Below are 23,982 nucleotides of genomic sequence, written 5' to 3' on the forward strand. Positions count from 1 at the left end.
GCGGGTGGAATCCTGATGAAATAATGCCGTGGTGGGCCAGCTTGAGGATTGAATTCGGCTTGATTTTTATCCCCGTGAAACGTATCGTGAAGCCATATATTGCATTCTAAATATAATATATTTCTGAACGTATTCGGCCACTCACCGAGCGAATGAAGATTCATTTTCAGTCTGTCATTATATACACCAACTTAACAAGAAGCTTTTACCATCATAAATAAATTTGAATTAAGTTCAGCTTTTCCACGCAGCTTAGGACTAATTATGTAGATCTTACTTATCAACGCGAAGGCAGAGCCCAACTCATAATCTTCAGAATAATTAGTACGAATTAATTAGACTTATCCTTTCCACCAGTAGGAGTTCGTGCGATCCGCAAATTTTATGTTGCCAACAAATCAGGCACAAACTGCGATCGAACGAACCAGCTTGTTACGTTGGTTAAGTTGATTTTTGCAATATGCAAATTAATTGAGCCTGGCACTCGTGACGCTTATCGGTAAATTACAAGTTAAAGTTTCAAATTACACGATGTTAGCGTTCGCGTAGAAAGATACTTGGCGTTGAACCGAGTCACGCGAGAAACGGCCGCGAACCAAATCACGGATTTGCGTGAAGCTATGATGAAATGCAGCGGCGCGACACGTTATTTGCTTTCAACGACTCTTTGCGGTACGCAAATTAATTGATTACACCTCGCTGAGATGTCTATCTAACCACTATTTGAAATCTCGAATTATCATAACAGCTCTCGAAAGTCGCCATCGGGCATCGATCAAACCCTGCCTTTCCACGCGATCGAGTACAATGGGATATATTATTTCGCTCTCCGTGGAGTTTTGCGGTATGTGCATCGGTAATATTATAACAACCATGTAGATGTGTCTCGCTTAATTTCCAATTACGTGTACTACATATTACTGTACATTGCATACGAGAGTCAAGTATTCTCCGAAGTACGATTTATACAATATAACGCGAGAGACTACTGGCTACTCTAAAGTATTACCCCACATATTTTATCAGACACGTAAGTTATACATGTACGCGATATGCAAAGTGTTTCAAAAGTTATTACGCTTTTCTTCATGTATGAATATCTTAACCAATTTAGAAAGTATAAAAATACATTGATCGTTAATATAATAGAAGCTTACGAGCGATAAAATCTTCTAATTTCAAATTTCATTGCAACATAATTTTTATAATTATATTATTAATTACATTTAATTTCACGTATTAAGAAGATTACATCAAAAATAAAGATAACATCAATAAAATTTTCAAGAGAAATTAATTGAACGCCGAGAGTTCCCACTAATTTCCATCAAGTATGAGAGGAATGATGAGCAAAGCGTATGCATTGTCCAGAAACGTTGTCATTCAGACATTATTCCTCCTCGAGATTGCATTCCGCGCTCCCAATATTTTGCACCTGTATTCCACTATGTACTAAATACCGTTCAAGACAGCGTACCATCTCACCAATGAATTCCAAGATACAGTTGCGGCGCGCGGAACACAGAAACGGATTCGCGGCGTGCATATAATAGCGTCGAACGGCCGATCGATCGATTGCGGCGTAGCCATAGAAACGATCCGCCGTCCCTGATGATCGATGAATAGTGCGCGATTGCATGGACGGTCTATTGCACGCTAGGTCCTGTCAGCGGCCGTAACATCGTGTGTATTCCTCGGGACCCGCTCCTCGTCTCCTCGTCTCCTCGTCTCCTCGTCTCGTCTCGTCTCGTCTCGTCTCGACTCGTCTCGTCTCGTCTCGTCGTTATCACGCCGAGGAAACTGTTATGCCTTCGGGGTTGTGTTACCCGAGACAGTGGAAAGATAGCCTGTCTAGATACCACCCGACCGAGGAAACGCGGCCCGAAGGAAACATTTGTCTCACCGACTCCGATAATAATTCGCGCCGCTGAAATTCGCTGAGCTTTCGGATTCGTCGTCGCGAAATCGAGAAACGATCCCCGGGTTTCAATGCTGAATCGCACATTTCCCGGAACACGGAAGAATAACGATTGTTTTGGAACGGTAGGGAGAGATCATATGGAACGTTTCAAATTACAGTGACGTTATCGGGAATGAAAAATTCCTTTTCGATTAATTCGAAATTACTTTTGTTACTTCCATAAAAGTAAGTGCTCAAGTGCTTTAATACAGAACGTTTCCACAAAGCAAAGCCTACTCTCTCTACAAATAATCCGACTCAAATTGGATTCAAAGAATCTGTAGATGAAAGAACATCCGCTGACGGGATACTATATATTACGCCATCGTTTAAACTTTAAACACTTGCATTGACTTCAGTAAGGTCAGGAAGATCCCAATTGACGACGCATGCACTGCAACCGAGGCAGTACGCAAGCCACGAGTAACTCGGACGATTACGCCTCGCTTTCACGTGCGGCTGTCATAAATGAGCTAATTGCAGCGCCAGAATTAACGACAAACGGCGCGCATAGAAGCGACCGCACTGGTTAAATTCTGATTTGACTTGCATATATACGCGACAATTTCCACGCATTCTGCGATTTTATAAGCCGCAAACATGTCGGTACATTGCGTATACATTGCATACTATCTACTGAGTGTGCAAAAATTATCGCTCTTTCGCTCACACATTAAAAATTTCATCAATTTAATTCTTTTATTAATATAATATATCGGTATCCGAGTAGTAATTTCGAATTAAAAACAGTAAAAATTTTTATATTTTTGTACCAATTTTGTTACTTTAAATTTCTACCCTGTGAACAACAAACAAAAACTGTATTTTGCACAAACTTTCTCGACTTAACTTTTCATTTTTATATTTTTAACAAGAACTTTATAAAATAGTAATGAAAAGGTGAAAAATTATGCATTGAAGAATTAAAACAAATCTTTACCCAACGAAAGATGAAAGATAATTCTTTTTTATTTTGTAATAAAATATATAATTAAAGCTAAGCCTCTTATATTAAAATTATTTTCTAACAAGATTTTTTTTTGAAAATAAAGGAAAAAGTTTTATTACATCAATTTTCATTCTTAACTATCCCGAGCTTTCCTGTTTCGATTAGCTACAACATGACATTGTATTTGGATTTCTTTCTTAAAAAAAAATTCCAGATTAAATTTAGAAAATTTACAAAGTGGTGGCAATTCTACGGCACAGCGGTTGTATTTTAGGCGCGATCGATATCGTGTCGCAATTAACAGGAGTACCCGGCAAATATCATCGAAGCATCATTATCGTGAAAGGGCATCGGCTAGCTATCGTGTCACCAAGTGCAGCTCGCGATTCATTACCTTATTGATTGCGCGCTTTCGTAACGGCGGATTGATTTTCGTCGCGAATTGGTTTGCGCATTAGTCTCTCGTTATCCATTATAGGTATGACGCCTAAATTTCAGTTTACATTATATACTCTGTACATACACTGTATGCATATACCGCATTTCGAAAAGCCGTCATGCCACACTTTCCCACGCGCTATTATTCATGGCGATTTGATGCAACAGGAATCGCGCAAATTTAGGTATAAATTAGGGAGATCATTCATTAGATTGTAATTTCCAAAAAAAGAAATATCTTAAACGTAGCAATAAAACAGAAGTAATATTAAACTATTTTTATATAATTTCTATTGCTGTTTGGTGTTTAATTTTCACTTTACTACAAATTCTATATCTGTTCAATCTTTCCATAATATATCCCTCGAATAATATCTCCCTGAATCGAAATTTCTCCTCGTGTGAGGTATTTACAGCGATGTCGTGTCCGATTAGAGAGAAACATCACAGGCGGATCATTCATGCTGCTCTGGAAGTTCGTGTACTATTCATCTCTAATTATTCTATGCTCGCTCAATGCCTATTAAAGCACGAAGACAAAATTCCTCCCTCATGTTCGAAGCTAATCACTCCTTCGAAAGGAATTTTAACGTAACGTCTATCATGCGTCGCATTGTTATGATTTCGTAACTATATATGGTTTTCTCTCCATTTATAAGTTGCTTCTAATCACACGAAAAGAACGGTTTTGCTGCAAAATCTAAAAATTTAGTTACATTGAGAAATGTTTTACATAATATGTACTTACAAAAACTTTCTTACTTTTTAAAAATTAAAAAATTTCATTGTTCTAATTAAAATTTGATCAGAATAATCAAATTTTGATTATAGAACAACAAAATTTTTAAATTAAAAGGTAAGAAAGTTTTTGAAATCACATCATACAAAACATTTCTCTCTCAGTGTATATACAGATCTGAAAATAATTTCATTGAATCATTAAAATAATTATGTAAGAACGTTCAAACTGGTTGGTAGAATGTCAAAACTTTTTGTAACATTACCTATAATGTTTGAGATTTTTACACTGTTAAATCTATAGTCAAATTTAACCTAATTCAAGTCGCGACTGCTCCTACTCAATAAAACAATGGTTAAATTTGACAATATAGTGTCAATTTGATGCTATGGTTTTAAATTTAACCATTGTTTTAGTAAAATAATGATATATTGAGTAGGAGCAGTTTAAATTAGATTAAATTTGATCTCGAATTTGATACTACAGATTGAACAGTGTACGAAATTATTTTGACGGTACAATAAAATTATTTTGCAAATCTGTATCTAGCTAAATTTTAGATACCTCAACAAAATCGTTCTTTTCGTACAGAAATTTTTATTTTACGCTCCACTGATTTACTCTCCCTCGATTTCACGCATAAGCATATTCGCGACTATGAGTTTAAACCACACACATATAGAGAGAATAAATTTACGGACTAAATGAGTTGCCGAATCCCAGCGAAACATCGTTTATATCGCGGCGAATTCTCGTTTCGCTTCGTTATCAGACCGTTTATTTCGCGTCATTCGCGTCCCAGACTTGCATAATCTGACAAAATTGTATTATTAATTATTAATACGTAAAGCAGCAAAATAAATCTATTTCTCGCGAATGGATTGACTGGTACATCAATATAGTTTCTAGTTTATGTCAGAATTTTAGCCAATACACAATATCTCGATGACAAAATATGAAATAGCATTATTTCACCTAATGAAAATGTCAAAGCACTATCGTTTCTATAATGTATTCGCTCCGCAAAATACCAATTTACCCCTGCTTCAATTTTATTTATGAATAAATGAAAAATCATAAAAATTTCACCGTTATATTGCTGAAATTCTTCGTATAAATTCAGAGAGAAACTTTACGAAATCAATTTAAACATATATCTATGTTAACTACATACTTTGAAAAAAGCATATAACACATAAACATATGAAATATAACACGTGTAATTACATAGCACATAAAAAATATAACATGTCTAAAATTATGCATAAAATCTTAACATAATTAAGATAACATTTAAAATATTCTACATTTGCATCACAATATTTTCTTCAATATTTTCAATATTTTATAATATCCAAATATCTTTTCAACTTTTAAAAGACATAAAATCATTAACATAAAATCACGTGTCGCATAATATCGTATAAAAGTCGTACAATAAATATTGTCGAGTTCATTATGTTTCACTCCTCTTATCTCGTAGGGATACAAAAAAGAAAAACGAGTTGGATCTTGTTAGCACGCATCGTTTACTGATTCTGTCGATTGGCTCGAGCAGTCGCATAATTATTATCGTTAGAGACGCACTTCCTACCCTGCGGCCACGAGCGGCTTGCATCTCAGATGGACTTATTCGCGTTTGCGATTCGCGGCCGAAGGAGTACTGCCTAGTACATGAATACCGCGGCCCCTCAGCCGTTCCGACTAATTAAACGACATTTAAGCGAGCGGAAGGCAAGCGAGCATTGAAACGTAACGACCGGCTGCGATTCATGCAAATTCAACGACTTCCGAGCGGAGTGTTTCTCCTCCCGGCTCTTCTCTTCTCCCTTACATCTTGCTTCCCTTCCGTCCTTTCGCTTTCGCGGTAGGCTCGTTCTCAGATACACGAATGGGGTGAATCGTAAAAGTTAAGGTAAATAATAGTTAAAGGGAAACATAATCGATTTTTCCGAAGAAAGAGTAAATTCTAATTCCAAGGAAATATGACGAAGACAGAACAGACAGTTTTGATGAATTGAGCTTCAATAAAGGAAAATAAATGTAATTTTAAGCAAAGTTTAGCGTTGCGGAAATTTTATGCGTAAAGATGGTTCCTGATTCAATTTCCATCGAGGAAATTCGACTTCAAAATTCAGTCGGAGAGTGCAACTCTTTACTTTAGCGATCCAACCTTCATAACATTGCGGCTTTCTTCCATGGCGTTCCAACCTTCGCGCGTTTCTCGTTCCGCAGTCAAAATGCGAGTAGCCCCTACCTTTGTAATGTACGAACGGAATCACAGTAAATGCATTCCAACGAACGACGGTCGACCTCAAACTAACCCAGTGAAGAAGAGATACGACCGAGTGCGGATTCGACTTAACCCAGGTTTATGCCGAAAGAGCAATAGCGGTAGAATAGAATAGTGAGAGAATTAACCAACGACGAACGGGTTAACCGAGGTCGTCGATACGATTGGAAGTTCTCGCTCGAACTATGAGAGCAAAGGAGTCTGTTAACCTTTAGTTTACCATTTATCGCGACCTTTATTCTTATGCCAAGTCATAAATACAGAGAGGACACAAGTGCAGAGAACCGCGCGCGAATCAGTCGGAACGTAACGTTAGACGTGACGTTAGCCGTATGGTTAAACGTAATTTGCTCCCTGGATGAATGCAGAATGTGGGCACGTTACGTTAGAACACACATAGTAATGCGCATATCATTTACATTTAGTTATGTAAAACGTATCTCACGCTTAGGTAGTCGCACGGGTTTAGAACTTGTAGTACTATTTATCTTGTGATAAACTGGTAATGCTGATGGAATACATATGCACAATACGTATGCAAGAAGACCCTATTTCAACCAAGTAACTACTCAAAAAGAACGATTTAATAACTACAGAATTTCATACAAAATGATTGATTAGTAGTATAAATAACGAGTCGGACTAGAAACAGTCCCCATATTGTTAAATTCATCATAATGTTAAAATACCCAATTTAAATTATTTTTAATCACATTGAAAGAAAGGATTTTGTTAATTTAACGAGCCACCAGTTCTTTTAACAAATAATTTGTAGATGTATGACAGCAAATTATATTGTTATGATTGATGCTAGTCTGCTGTTCCAACCAATATTAGTAAAGAAGCAATTTATGTAAAATCTAACCTATTTTTTGATAGACTTTTATTTGCTAGCAATACATCATTTTTATCTGTATTGTAAAATTGTGTATTATTTGTTACATTAACAAATAATGAGAAATTATTCGCAATAGTAACTGATCAATCAGTTTTCCCATCATATTTATTATATCTTTTTTGTTCCTGTTACAAATTCATTTCTCTCAGTGCATTTCTATATAGATCGCTTGCTCTTATTCAATATGTTGTTAATTTGACTAAATGGAATTAACTAAATAAACAATTTAAATCAAGAAAATATATTAAATTTGACTCAAATTTAGTTTATTATTTACTGCATACATTAATTATGAGAAATGTTTACTTTAAAATTAATCATAGAAATGGATTAATTTACATTTTGACATGGAAGTTAAAAATAACAAAATGTTAACTTAAAAGATTAGATTATCATTGCTTCTTTCATATCTAACAGTGTAGTGTAACCTGGAAAGCTAATAATAAGAAGTTCCTCTGTTACTCAAAATGATTAATTAAATAATAACGTGATCCTTATACAGATAATTGCTTTGATAAGTCAAAGTATTGAAGATTTAACAGATGAATTTCTCGCTACGAAGATTGTATTAGAGCAAATTGAATCAGTCAGAATTTAGTTTGCATGAATAGTTAAAAGGACATACTTCTGATTTCTCGATCGGTCAACATTGAAATCTAATTCATTTCTATCAGCGGTTTGAAAGTGTGCCCTGCAAAGTTCCGTAAGTTTGCGATGAAAGAAAACAATTATTATCCAAAACAGACAGAAAAACTGTCTTGTAAAACTAACTAAAAAAATTAAAGTCTCTGACCCGTAAGATTAATAAAGGAAAAATATACTATATCAATATGCAGCGAAATTTCAGTTTGCGACCACGTAAAATAGATTCCGTAAAATAATTTGAAAATATCAGGTCTTTGATAATGTTTATATTATAAATTAAACGACACTTTATGTTATTAATCTTAGTATTCTCAAATAAAATAAATATGTTTAAATAAATATGTAAGAGAACCTTTATCACGATATTTATCATATTAATAAGAAATAACTAATTATTGTGCATGTTTATTATATGCTTCTCGAACAAGCGTAAGCACAATAACCTAAAATATGCTCGTTCATTTTAATACGAACGCTGTATACAAAACACGTAAAATATATATGAGTATTTTCTAACTTTACAATGCATCCATAACTGTCAGAAATAGAGCTGCCGGTAATACCAGATATTAACAAGTTTTTCGCTTGTCTCAATTTTGACCTAGTTTCGATATTTTATATAGATACATTTTGACGGCAGTTCCAACGTAGTTTAAACAAGGATAGACGATCACGCGTTTGAAATAATTGTACAAAGTGAAACGAACCAAGCTTCCGCGTGCTTCTCGTGCAACGAGAGAGTATGCACGTGAGGTTCAGCGACACGGTATTAAAATTAATTGCAATCATAAAATTCTTGATGCGCGTATATTATTTCTTTCGTCGACCCGTGCACTCGCCGACCTGTCGTAAAATCCCAAGCAAGAATCCATGGAACAAAGAGAGAGAGAGAGAGAGAGAGAGAGAGAGAGAGAGAGAGAGAGAGAAAAGAAGAAGAGCAAGGAGAGAAAACGGAACGGGAGCCCGTTTTCAATGGTGTCATTAGTTAACCAAGGCCAGGTTAATCGGAGGCCGTCCGTTAACCGGAGTTGTCGATACGAGAAACGATAGTACCAATCGCTTGGAGACGAATTCCGCCACAGCCGGAATTCGCTCGTCACGTCGAGCGATCCGGAGCGTTATTTATCGTGCACTCTGGAATTTATTGGGACTGTTAATTCGGTAAAAGCCCATCCATCTGTACACACGCCAGTAACAGAAGCATATTTTCAAAACTATGTTGGACACTTGGACATATTTATCGTCCAATTAACACATTCTTTTCTGCTGTATCAGTTTCTAACGTAGTTTCTGGCAATTATGTAAATATTACAGGATACTGATGACAGCAGACCCGTGTTGGTGTGTTCCTCTACAGATTTTGGGGATGAACTTTAAGTTAAATTATTACTCAACTGTTCATAAATTATTAACTTTCATTTTGTCGTGTCGGATGCAACTTATTTTAACTCTTCAATATTAAATACTTCTGTAGGACTCAAACAACTATTGTCTTGTTAATAAAAAGTGCATTTAGAATTAAATGGAGAGAATAAAAATCTTATTATCTAAAGTTTCTTCAGAAACTAAAACGATAAATGTGTGCAGTTGATTTTATCTTTCTTTATTTACTGGCAATCACTATCCTCGAAGAACTCGAACAATTGATTGAATCACTATACCATCACGTCTCCACCATCACAATAGAGATCTTTAATTTCGATATTTCACACATTCGAGGTCGCGAGTCCTCTACCGGGACTTCAAAGAAAGCTCTTTCTCTCTCATTGTCCAAATATTTAACGGAAGTCTCACTCGAATTTATCGAGGTGCAAAAGCTCGCCGGAGAGAGACACGCCCCGGTTCGCGAATCGATCGCGACCTTCGAACGCGGACGCGTTTCCACCGGGCACGTTTTGGCGAAAGGAAGAGAGAAGAGAGAAAAAAGGAAGACGTGGAAATGCCGGTAAATGTGACATACGCCGGAAACTCTCGCGAAACAAGGGCAGCCTCCCTCGTGCGCGCGCGATCCAAGCGCGGTAATAAGTTTTGTCGGATGGCGCGAGCGGTTCGCCGGCATAAACTTCCATCCCCGGGTCTGACACACGTGCACCAATCGTAAATCGCGCCAACCCGCTTGCCGCCGAGCCAACTTTCGCGAGCCAACGTACATACCGCTTCTCTCGCGTTACCGAACACGGAATTCAATTTGTTGCAGTTTCGCCGATAGGTGAGGCTGAGAGGAAGGCGGAAGGTTTCTCGCCGCGATGTGTCACCTCGCCTAGGCGACGTCGCACGAGCTCGTTGCGGATTAAAGGTGATGATAATTCAGTCGCGTTGTACAGGAGTTTCGGAAGACGCCAACGAGAAACGAGTCCACAATTTCCAAAGTTTCTTCAAGTATCGAGTCATGCATAAATTGTAAGCTTGCTCCATTTATACTCCTACACTTCCTCAAGCAATATTTTGCCCGAATGAAAAAGGAATTAATGAATAAATGATTTCTTTATCGGCGTGATAGAAAAGAGAGAGCTGCAAGAGACGCAAGAAGTACGTGTAGAGAAATAAGAAAGGTTATCAAGCAGCCGTTAAACTTAGCAGAGGACTCCACAGCACTCGGAGGACTCGAGACTCGATATAAGCTATTTCGCGATCTAGCTGGCAAAAAGCTAATGCGATACAATCATTTCTTCTTCTGTAATTCCTTTTCCTGTGTAGTAACATCATAAATATCAGAAAAAAATTGTGAAAATTGTGAAATGTGTTTCGTTTAAGGGATAAATTCGAAAATTACATAATTATGCGAATAATACATGAAAGGGATTATTTTGTGTTGAAATAATTTTGAAATAAATTTGATCAACTATCAAAACAATTATATAAGACGTTCAAGCTGATTGCTAGAACATGAAAATTTTTTATTGGTATTGTTTATTATACTTGAGTTTTCTACGTAAATTATTTTAATAGTCCAACAAAATTATTTTCAGATTTGTATCTAACTAAATTTTTAGATATTTCAGCAAAATCATAATTTCTGTAAATATATAACCTTACAATATATAATCACGAATTTGTTATTACGTAATTTTAATTTCGTCCAATATTAAATTATTATACAAACTTCGTGATGTATAATGTATGTCAAACAAATTTTAAATTAATTAATAGGATTACGGTAATTAATTAAATTTTTATTAAACTAATTTTCAATAAACACAGTTGAGAAATTTCACGAGAAAGCGAAATATTTTCGGCATGTATTTCGGCATATATAAACTCCTATCTGCCGGAACATAACATGTTAAAAGTTCGTCGGTGAGGACGCATTACGTAACTCTACCCCCATATTCTCTCTCTATCCAGGTAGGTACACGTACATAGTAATGGCACCCCCATCCTTCCCGCGACGCGAAGTGTACTTCCGGAGTATAGTAGTTGGTAATTTGGCTCCACGTACAAGCGAGTCGCTTATCCAGGTACCCAGACGAAAGGAAATGTCTTCTCCGTTTCGCGATAGAAGTCGGGACTTGTCAGTTTTTTTATTTCGAAAGTCGATTCCGGACAATCCCGCCTCTTGATTTCGATTTCTTTGCCATTACAACGATCCACATGCGGTACCAACACGTTTGATCACGCGTCTATTCTTCGTATTCCTGGTATACGGGACGAGAATATGTTCTTATGATACACGGAATGATATCCAACTTATCCACTTCGATAAAAGATTTGTCCGTCGTCGTCTGATTCGTACGCTTCATATTACAACATATTTTTGTAAAATATAAAATGTCGCGTCATCATCGATTAGAGAAAAAAAAACAAGTAGTTTATCCCAAAGAAAAGTATCAAGTAAAAAATAAATTTCTTACATGAGTTTTTAATCAAAATGATATAAAACTCATAAAAAATATATAGAATTCATGTTAAATAAATAAAAAAAGATATAGAATTCATTTTTCTTGAAACATTCTTGCGGTGTCTAATGTTGAGTTGATATTCTTTACCGATAATAGCCACTTATAATTATTTGAAAGATAGATGTTTTATATTTTACTCCAATTTAAAAGCTAAACGAGCAGTGTGTGGCCCATATTGTTGTTAATTGACTGTTTGTTGTGTATATTGATTGCAATTGTACATATACCAACTTTTAATTTTGGGAAGGGGCAACATCTTAATATAATATCGAATAGTTGGAGATAGTTTGATAAACGTTGTTTGACTAATTTACATTTTAGAATATGTATAATTATAACAAATGTATTATATTATACAATAAAAGCAGCGTTAACTATTCTAATGGCGCCTCCAGACGATATAGCCGATATATATGCCAACTTTGCACACATTCGCTAAATATTGGTCTACATTCAATATGAATAATTATGTATGGTATACATATATGATATTTGCTAATATTATCGAACGTTGATGGCCATATCGTCTGGAGGCGCTTTTAAAGTACCGTTTACGCTAACAAGTATGAAACACTTACTTAACTTTTAAAATTACAGTACAATATAAAATGTCATCCAACTAATGATAATTATGAAGGTGTGCCTACATTCATGATTATTGCCACTTAGTGTTATTGTACTACATTTTAACTTTTACAGCTATCTTTTCACAGAAATCTTTTGGATAAAGATTAAAATTATATTTTGGTTTTTAATTACAATACAGCGTCAAGTGCTCCAAAAATATATATATCCAAATATTGTAAAAACACTTTGAAGGGTCAAGGAGGAGTATTGTTTTTTTAATGAGCTTTTTCAAAGTTTCTAGTTTTTTTCGGTCATTTTCATCCCCATTCCTTGTCTCTACAGAATTTACGAAACAATTTAGAATGGAATTTTCCTAACGGAAATTTGATTTAACGAGTTTACAACGTAAGAAGTCTTTCTAATTAAGCCGCAAATTAAGATTCCGCTGAAGTAAAGTTCAGCTTTAATGTAACCGAAGAATGAGTTTGCGCCGCCTATTCTTCTTTCCCAAAAGAAGTTTAAATCGCCGATCGCCTTTAACTCAAAGAACTATAAATTGTCTCGGCATTCTCTCGTCGAGGAAAAATCGACTTCAACTTCATCGAAGGCTAATAATTTATACCGACCGGTAAAAGTTGGCGCGAATCCCATCGTTTGTCATTGTAATACCACACCCTTTTTACGTAATTATATGCCGGATATTTGTTTTATTTACTCAACAAATGTACGACTTCGCATTGCCTTATATTCCTCTTAAGATACAATGGAGGAGTTAACTCGCGCATCGCCTCCTCCTTCCTGAAGGAAACATAACTCTACGTCGCGTTTTCTATGATAAACGGTCCGAAGATCTCCGGTCAGCGAGATACTGCAAGTTTAATTTCTATTAGGGTAAGCTACAGGAAGACGTCCATATTCCTGGTGGCTGGCTGGTGCATGCTACCTGTACACAGTCGAGACAATGCATCATTCTCCTCCTTCCCGTTGATCTACCGAGATAGATAGCAATTTGGCTGAAAGTGGAGAGAAAGAGAAAGAGAGAGAGAGAGAGAGGGAGGGGGGAAGGAGATTGGAAGCGCATGCATGGACCACGGCATGAACCGGAGTAGGCGTTTCATCGATGTAGTTTGCGAGCGACCATCAATTTCTCGGGACATCCGAGAACGAGCGATCGGCTAATCGACCTTGATCTTTCCACGTGCAATCCCGTAGATCTCCTCGCTCCACTTCATCCGCGACACGTCGAGCGACATACGACATTGTGCATCGATTATGTAATATATACGTTAAGGGAAATTCCGATGTGAAATTCGAGATATATCGATATTTCCCTTGCAAATATTGCATTTACCGGATTCTGGGGAACGAGCGTTTTGACTGAAGTTATTACAGGATAAATTAAGGGATGAGTGATGGTTATATTAATAAGATATTGATCATATTTCCGTTATTAGCGACTTAAGTTTAATCATTTCGATGTGAGCGTTCTCAGAATTTCTTTCTCTCTTTTCCTTCGATTAAATAAATTTATAAGTAAATTACTTCACGTTCGTGAAATTTAACCGAGATGTTTAATATCAAACATTAAAAAGTTATGAAATAGAAAAAGACGTAGTTCTTCAATTAGCGATACGTTATTTCTCGATGCTATATCATATAGGATGAAACTTCTTGCCTAGATCCCAAAGGAAGAAAAGAAGATTATTGCACCTACGCAAATTTTGCCTTTCACTTCCATTTGTAGAGCGATGCCCAATAATCGCCGCATTTGATCATAATGGAAAAATCTTTCGTGATTTCAATGTAACGGGTATTCTTCTGTAATGAGAATACAGAAATCAAAATTCCCGGGTTGCAACATGATCGCTCCATTCCCGCATCGAGCGAGACAAAGCGCGGCGCGTTCGCTCTGACGATTCTATTCCTCTCTATTCAACATTCTTTCAAGCGTATGGGCTGCATACGAAGGTAATCTATCTGCGGAATAGCTTTCGATTCGATTTCAAATGGAGCGAATTAACGGCAGATCTCCCGATCGCGTACCGTCATTGTGGGGGGCAGAAAGAGAAAGAGACAGAGAGAGAGAGAGAGAGAGAGAGAGAGAGAGATATGAAAAGTCCTCGGACGCCCATCGATTTCCCCGAGGCGTGGAAAAACGCCCGGATATAACGAGAAGTATGCGGCGTCGTTCGGAACCAACGTCGTTTCTTATACCGATGTGTGCTCTTTTCAAGGAGAGGGATCCGTCTTTTCTCTTCCTCCTTACTTCCTATTCGTCCTGACGGTTCGATCACGATGGTCCGACCACGCATCGTTTGTCACACGGTCAATCGCATTACCGCGTTTGCCCCGCGCGATGGTACGGTACGTAAGTGGGTAACAACGCCGAGTGGAAACGGCGATAAGTGTGTTCCGAAAAAGGTCGATCGCGAGAGAGCTCGTACTTTACCAGCAATTACTTCTGTTACATTAAAATTGAAAGAGAGTTTAGGACAAAGTAAATGTATACACAGAAGAATAGGTACTACATATAATTATCTACTTGTTTCAAGTATTATATTTCAAAAATTCATATATCCGCAAATCTGTTATAAGTTCATCATATAAGCGTCAAATTTATTCAAGATATATTTTGAATCCTAGTAAGTTAATACTTCAATTAAGATTATTATTAGATTCAAAGAAATTTGATTTGCTTATCATTAAAATCATTCTTTTCCATCAGAAAGAGCTTATATAATAATATTCTTCAAGAGAAGATAAATTTTGTTTTGAGTACATAATAATAAGTTTTTAAAAATTTGTAATAAGTATATTTTAAAATTATTCTTTATTAAAAAAAATATTCTTTATTAAAGATAACTTTATTAAAGATAACGTTAGGTACTTAAAAAAAAGAAAATAAATTGAATAATCATTTTTTTAAACAATGGAATGATATCTTTTGTGTGTACCTTTAATGGACATGACCCAATTATTGGACAAAATAGCAAAAATTGTAATTTAAGTTAAGCTTTTATAATGATATATGTACAATGCTAAATAAATTCATTATTAAACTTTTGTATAAACAACGAATTTATTAGAGTATATAATTTATCATATATAATTTGTCATTTTGTCCAATTAGGTCACGTTCACTAACTGTCCACTAACTGATATACCTTTATAGTTAACAGTACTTGTCGCCACATTCTGTTTCCAATCACGTTATTCCAGTAATATCGTAGAACACGGTAAAATTTCCACAACATAAAATTTCTAGGGAATACCTCACGCGTGGCAGATATTTTATGCGATCCAAATTACATTTTACGCGCGCGAAGGAGATTTCCGATAGCAAAATGTTTCGCGTTTTCTCAGGTATCTCTCTCTCGACGGGAGTCGACATTTCCTGCATTTTACACGAGTAAAATGTAAATAGATCCTCTCGTTTCGAAGAAATTTTACATTCCCAACTTCATGCGTCGAAGTTTGGCGATCCCAGTCGCTTCGCGCATCAGAAATCGCGATATTAGGGCGTCTCCACGCCTTCAGTTCCACACGCGAGTTCTATACGTAGATAGAGCCGAAAGGGGAGGAATGATGTGAGGGATGCGATAGATACGGACGCCCTTTGCTAGCTGCGAGGGAGAAGGCAAAGATTTATGATGTTGGTGCGTCAGCTCGCATGTCTCAATTTTGGGACGCCGTCGCGAGGAGAGTCAACGAGAATTGTGAGTTCGGTTTTCTCTCTCTCTCTCTCTCTCTCTCTCCCCTTCCCTTTTTGTTGCTCGTCGTGCCGTGGACGCGCGATAAGGGAAAGGTACGGCTACCGATGGAACAAGAAAAAAAAAGGAGGAAAATAAAGGAGAGAAGAGTCAGACACGAGATAGCGGCGAGTGGACTGCGAGCAGAAACGGAGCGCGGAATTAATCCGGCCGGTAGTTCTATTCCTTCTCCCTCTCACCGTATACGCGCTTCCGTTTCCGTCCCAGCCGTACTTCGCCGGAAAATAGTTGCTACCTCGGACTCGGAGAACAGCGTCCGACAATGGAGTAATTATTGCAATTAGCGAGCTACCTACTCCGTAGATGCTTTTTCGTGCACGGTTGTGCAAAAGGACCGGGGAAGGAAAAGATGGTCGATACTCTTGCAGTTTATACGCTTTGAAAATCGACAATTTCGTGGAGAAAGAGAGAGAGAGAAAGAGCGAGAGAGAGAGAGAGAATAAATTGCATCGCTATCGTAAAATGACTCTTAATGATGCTCGTAGCTACATCATTTGCTCTACATAAACTTGCCGCAAGCCGCAAAGGGCTGAAGTTGCATTTATTGGTCGTAAATTCGCCTTCCCGCGAATTCGATGGTTTCACGGCGGTTGCAAGTTTCGATTCTAAAACACAAGGATTTCCTTCGTTTCTAAGAGCTGCTTTCTCATTGTAAAGCAGCCATTCAAATGAGAGAAGGAGGTTTTCTTCTCTGCGTAAAATTTCGCAGTATATATCGTTTACCAGTTAAACGGTATTTCGCAATCTCGCGAAAATTATACAGTAATATTGATAAAAATCTATTCTGTTCTACTTAATATAAAAATATTTTATTTACGTGAAATATTTTTATATCAATATTTATACACACACACACACACACACACACACACACACACACACACACGCACGCACGCATTAATTCATTACCGTCAAATACCCGTAACGATCGTAACGGTATATATAAACACGCAGATTGCTCTGAAACGCAAGTATTTATTGTATAATGAAATAAATATCACAGAATATAAATATATAACAAAATAAATAAATACGTAAATATTTGCAATACTTTTTTTACATCGCCCTTCCCTAACGGTACCGTCGATACCTAACGTTTAACCGATGATGCATATGTGGAGTTGTCATGACACGGATACATAGCATGATTATCGTAACAGTTATTGCTGGAACCTCGGCGAGTGCGACTTGATGAAAGCTGCAATGAAGCAATCGCGCATCTGTCTTAATGACAGGAAGGAGCCTCGCGCACAAAGCTTCGATTTCACTGAGTCAACACGCGAACAGTCTCTTTCTTTCTTCCTTTCTTCTATTTATTGGCCGATTGACGACGATCGACGATCATGTGCAGTCATGATCATTTGGCTCACGCAGATGGAATGTTGACAAATGAGACAAGAACGCGAGAAGGAGCGCCTTCGTACTCTTTTCAAAGTGCACGATGACATTTGCTCGACATTCGACTGGAATGACACAGATACTTAATCTAAAATCGTCCTATCCCAGACAGCAAATTTTAGGAATGTCCTTCTCTGAGAAAAGAAGGGAGGACAACTTTTTTGCGATCATTCGTTTCATTTCATTTTCTTATGTATCTTTCTTTGTGGAATCCAAAAATTATCATTATAATGACGCTACGCTCAAGAAAAAATTGATATATTGAAATAAAGTTATAAAAATCCTTATTCGTTACGAAATTACTGTCAGTTACACTGTTAAATTTATAATATCAAATTATAATCAATTTGAGTTATTTTCAATATCTACAGGTCGAAACTATTACTCTTGCGTATCTAATATGTCGTTAATTTAACTAAAACAATGGAAAATAATTTAATTTAAAAAATGTATTAAATTTGACTTAAATTTTTATTATTTACTAAGTGCATAATATGGACCATGTCTACTTTGAAACTATAACCACAGAAATAATTTACATTTTGACATAGATGGAAGTTAAAAACAGAATATTATTTAATTCATCGGATTAGATTATCATTTTTCCTTTAATATCGATTACCATTGTTTCTTTAATATCTAACCTATGTCAATTATGCTTCAATCATTCAATTGTTAATCCAACTCTGAATTAGTTTTTAAATGATTGAAGCGTATAACCGACAGCGATTTTCGTAACGATGTGAATAAAAGGATTTTATTCTCTATTTCAATGTACCAATTTTTTCTTAAGTGCCATTATTATAATTTCTGATTTCATAAAGAAAATGCATAAGAAAATGTAAAAATAAAACGATACTATGATCGCGAAAAGGCTAAAGTATCCTCCTTTCTGGTTAAAGATAAACGAACCAGAAGAGTCTAATCATATCAATCAGAATTCTGATTATCTCAATTATAATCATAATAGAGTCAACTAGAAAATTCTTATTTGTCTACTTTCAAGCAAAATTGCAATTAATCCAATTTGCAACTATTCTTTTTCTATAGCGTAGAAACATTCTAAGAACGTAGAACATCTTAGGACAATTTCTTGAAGATCTGTGCTATATAAGATGAGATCCAGAAATGACTGAAACCACCGTGATTTTTCTTGTGAATTTTCTTCCTCATTTTTATTATTACGTTCGCACGTTTCGTAGGTCGAGGTGACTCCGTTCGCGGATTCTTCCAACGTTGCGGCTTTTGCGTTTTGCTCTTTTGCTACTTTGTTCTGTCATGAATAAGAGTTGGGAGTGAAGTCGCGGCAAGCAAGCCGTGGAGCGAAAGCGGGTGTTTGTAGAGAGAATCGTTTGGTTAGAATAGAGTTTCAAACAGAAGACACGATAGAAAAGCAGCGCAACGCGCTTTTCGCAAAACGATATCAGATGCGACGTCGAGTGGGCAAAATGGAATTACGAGTCTACCGTAGTAATAAAAATGTAAATGCACGATATACAATATCAAGAGATTGGAGTATTTTTTTTTACAGTCAGCTAATTTCAATGTTCACAGCACAATTTGATAATAAAGTACCCTTTCTGTATTCTAACTTGATTTAGAATGCGCAATATGTAATTTCCTGACTCTTTAAAACTTTTTCTTCGTTGGAATCAAAGAAGATAAGAAGATGCAAGCGTACCTAATCTAAAGAGTCTTGTAAAGCTTAATTCGTTAACCGTAAAAAAGTTCGGTTGTATTTTTGTTAGTATAATGAAGAGATCGGATATAGTATCGGATATAGTATCGTGTGACTGAAGAAAGCGTAACATTTACAAGTCCTGATTACACTTTTCTTCGCTCGCTTCGATAAACCAAGAGCTTACACAAGGTACCTTTTTTAAAGGATTTGCTAGAAAACCGATTTATAATAATTGCAAAAATTCTTCACTCTACTTTCTTTACACAAACATTTGTAAGATCTGCGATACGTTGGAAACAAGAATTCTTTCCGACATAATTGGATTCGCCGGAAACAAACGGAGTTTGTTTTATGGATTACTTCCGCAATTAGGAGTTGCTGTAAATCCTTCGATTAGCACTTTACTAAGATGTCAATTCGCGAAATATCGAACGTTTTTATGTGTCATTGAATAAAGAAATTATGATAATTTACTGCGATATTTCGAGTTTGACTCACATATCGGATATTCATTTTTGTGAAAAATAGCATTATTTAAAAATTCCACATTTCTAATAAATACGTCAAAATTAATTATCTTTCAATCATTTTTGATCGAATAATACGTGAAATTTTAGACACCGTTAATTAATTTTATTACAAAATAGTCTATAATTTTGAAGTTACATATTTACAATATGTAACTTACATTGTAGCAATTGAAAGAAATATAATTGGTAATTTTTAAGAAATAAAACAAATCTACAAAGATGTGTATAAAATGTTTATCAATTTCTTGTATCCTCGTATGTTAATATATTATCATAATGATTTTTATATTATATTAAGTACTGAAACAATATTATTATAAAAGCATCCGTAATTTTGCTAATTATGTAATTATCCACTTATAGAAAAAAAACATAGTAACTGTAAATATGACAACTTAATACACACATTGATTTTTATCACTTTCACAAGCATACAAAAATTATCAAATGATTCTTACATGTATTTTAACATCTTTAAAATATTTTATAAATCATTTAAAAATTAATTATAAATAATTGTAATTACTTATAAATTAATTTATGTTTATTTATAATTATTTTTTATGACTATTTGAACATCTTTAAAAAGTATTGTAAGGTTAAGGTGGGTTAATGTAAGGTTGTGTATTAAAAAAATATGTTATAACTAATTACTTGGTGCATCCAATGTTTTAAAGAAAAGAAATGCACGAGACACAAAAATGATCCAATCATGTACATTATAAGAATTAATATACAATATAATTGAATAAACTATTTTATAGTTGGAATGCAGTTTATTCAACTATGTTTGTGTGTATATTAATTCTACATATAAAACTTATACAGTTGTCACTTTTAGGGTAACATAATAATTTCGAACATGATACAATTCTGAACAAAATATTTGAAATTCAAAATTGGTAATCTTGATTTCCATTATGTGAAGAATATACTAAAGGAAATTCCCCACCAAACAAAAAAAACCAATTTTAAACTTCAAAAATTGGATTTAAATCTTATTTTATTGAGAATTGTACAATACAATATTCGAAATTGTACCACCTTACCCTATGGTTTTTACTATCACTATGCCTTTTTTCCCGGAGTGATTAACACACAGTTCATACTATTACTATAACAATTCATAATATTGAGATTCGACGTAAAAGCATCCATAATTACGCCAATTATCATCAACAATTAAACAATATTTCATGAGAGGCAAACATTGTAATAGAATACATTAAAGCCGCGCAGTCAGTAAAACACCAATTTACGAAGAAGAGACGAGCAATTTTTTTTAAGGCTGATTTACCTGGAGGACAATTACACTCGGAGATGTCGCGTTTGGGCCTGAAGATCGCTGTGGAATCGAGCCGTTGCGTCTGCCGCAGTTGCTCCTGCATCTCCGCCTTAAGCCTCTGCACCAGGACTTCCACCGGCGACGAAGGATCCTGGACGCGCATGCAGCGTGCTTCCAAACTCGCGATCCTGGACTCCAAGCCGAGCTCGCGGTAGAAGAGCACGCCGGACACGGCGAAGCTGGCGAGGCAGAGGGCGCACAGCGCCCAATTGAGGCCCACGGTCCCCGCACGGAGGTCTCCATCGCGGAACTTCCGCGGCATCGACGCCTCCAGGCAGGACGGCGATGATCCTTTGCCCGTCGCCGGGCCCGACGGCCAGGACTTGGCCGCCGGGTCGTTCTCCATCGCTGTCGCTGTCGTTGTCGCGCACGCACGCACGCACGCACGCACGCACGCACGCACTCGCGGTTATCCGGGGCTCCGGTTACGAGCGCTTGTCGAGCGTCCCTAAGCGGCGCAGCGCGTCATAACCCGTGCGATTCACGTCGATACACCGTCGCGCGCGGATCGCGGCGGCGGACTTTCGCGTGGAGGGACGATTAAATAGTAAATACAGCGACGTTCTTACCCAACCGACGGTGGCGACCGTTACAGACAATACAGACGTCGCGGCGTCATCGTCCATCTGGAATGCATCTTCGCCGCTCCGATCGCACGCCCCGTTATCGCCGATCTCGCTTCAATGACGCTTAATTTCGACGCTTGATTTCTGCGATCGACTCTCACCACTCCGCGTGCGCGATTACTTCCGAACTACTACTTCGATGCCGCGATCTTAACGCGAGCGTTATGTGCGAACGATGACGATCGGGACACGCGCGAGCGCGCGTTCCCCGTTCGGTATGAAACTGCCGCGCGTTCCTCCGCGGCAACGTTCAGCACGTTACGCTATCGATACTGTTGTCGGCGTCGCGTTCTCGCGGACTCGCGCACTTTTCACACATCGGACGATAACAGCGAGGGCGGCGACGGCGTCGATCGTCGTCTCGTGCCGCTGCTCCGTTATTCTCCCTCTAACCCTTACGACTTCCTGTCGCCTTCCTCTTTCCTTCGCCGACGCGAACGGGACGGTCGAACGGACGAGAGAAACGAACGCACCGTCTGCCGACGGCGGCAAACTTCACGGCGATCGTCGCCGCTGGTCAACGAAAGAACAAGATTTACGGCAGTGATAAAAAGACGAGAAAGAGATAGAAAGGACAGACAGGACGATATGTCGGCGAACGTCGCGCGTGAAGCGAAAGGAAACGCTCGCTTTTCGCGTTCTCGGACCTCACAGCACGTCGCCGTTACGAGGGAGAAAAGCACGGGAAAGCGTGCATACGAAGCGCACAGTATAACATTCGCGGTACGACTGGATGTGGTGGGGCGACACTACGACGCGAGGACAGAGGGTTCGTCGCTTCGGCATCGCTCGGCCACCTTCGGCTCGGTTCGTCGCGCGTCGCGCCGCGTCGCGTCTCGCCTCGCCGCCGCGCAACCACTTCGCTCTAACGGCCCGCCAAACGTGTACGTATGCGATACGCATTGCAAATCCAAGTGTATAATAAGTGCCTTCATATACGTGTGTGATTTACCCTGTCCACAATGGAAGAAATATTATGGCAACAGGAATAGATATTAAATATTAGAGAGATAAAGTAATTGGGGATGTAGAAATTATGAATGCTTTAAGGATATATTAGACATACAGTCCCCCTAAAAGAAAGTTAAATTTGAAAATATGTTTAATATATTTACACTTTTTTTATAAATTATATAAATTATATACATATGAAAGTTGTGTGAATAAGATTATATTTTTGTTTAATAATACATTTTTGTAACATAGTTTATTAATTTTATTTGTTATTTTTATTATTAAAAATTAAAATTTTTTAAATGATAAAAAAATTTACATTTTCCTTTTATATAAGTACTTTAAATATTCAAAATAATCTATGCAAAGTTTCATTGTGATTCACTGATTAATTACAAAGATGTGTGTGTGTGTGTGTGTGTGTGTGTGTGTGTAGAATAAATAAATATTTTCTTTATTTATTGGACAATTAGTTCATATATCGCAATGTAACTCTATGTAAATAATCTTGAATATATAATGTATTTATATTTAAAAAATGGAGATTTTTATCATTTTTATAATATATTTCTATTAGAGCACAAATAAAAATATAATACTATTTATTGAAATAACTTATGATTCATTCAGATAATAAACTGTTATCAAATTTGTCGTATTATTTTTAAACGTGATTTAAAACAATTTGTAATCTTTCAATTTTGATATCATTTCGAAAATATGTATAAAACATCCTTAAATTGTTGAATTTAGAAATTAAATTTAAATTATATCCAATTTCAATTATTTCTAATCATTTCTATAAATCGCTACTGTTCATTTAATATGTGTATCATTAATTAAAATAGAAACGTTTAACTAAAATAGAAACGTTAAACAATTTAACTCAAAAAATATATTAAATTTGATCAAAATTTAGTTTATTATTTACTAAGTTCGTATGTTAATATGGATATTATTTACTTTAAAGGTAATTCAACTACAGAAATAAAGTGATTTACATTTTGACATTAGATGGAATTATAAAATATGTTATTTAACTCAAGGCATATAAAAATAACATTGTGATAACATATAAACATGTAAATCTATTTTTGTATATAATGTAGTGTATTATTTTTACATGGAAAACGTATTGATTGGTTATAAGATAGAGGAAGTTTTCAGAAACTCGAGAACTTCTTTATCGTACGACAAATTTTTCAAGTATGTTAATTAGCTGCGAGACAGAGAAGTTTTCAGGTCTCTCTATCCCATAGTTAATTAACAGGCTTGAAAAATTTGTCGTGC

At 36.5% G+C, this 23,982-nt stretch overlaps 1 protein-coding gene across 19 annotated transcripts in view; it reads right to left on the reverse strand.

Annotated features, from left to right (window-relative positions):
* LOC105149771 (uncharacterized) overlaps window positions 1-22,489 on the reverse strand; it is a 172,291-nt gene extending 149,802 nt beyond the window's left edge. For 17 of the 19 annotated variants that reach the window (XM_087414521.1, XM_087414520.1, XM_087414515.1 and 14 more), the window contains exon 1: window positions 21,065-22,489. In XM_087414521.1, coding sequence (XP_087270647.1) covers window positions 21,065-21,355 — 291 coding nt within the window. In that variant the 5' untranslated portion in view covers window positions 21,356-22,489. The remainder of the gene's footprint in view (window positions 1-21,064) is intronic. The other 2 variants (XM_087414516.1, XM_011062416.2) reach the window with 1 other exon arrangement.
* Window positions 22,490-23,982: the final 1,493 nt, after the last annotated feature.

The sequence above is a fragment of the Acromyrmex echinatior genome, chromosome 16 (genome assembly GCF_024713525.1).
Source record: "Acromyrmex echinatior isolate Ae372 chromosome 16, ASM2471352v2, whole genome shotgun sequence".
Lineage (NCBI taxonomy): Eukaryota > Metazoa > Arthropoda > Insecta > Hymenoptera > Formicidae > Acromyrmex > Acromyrmex echinatior.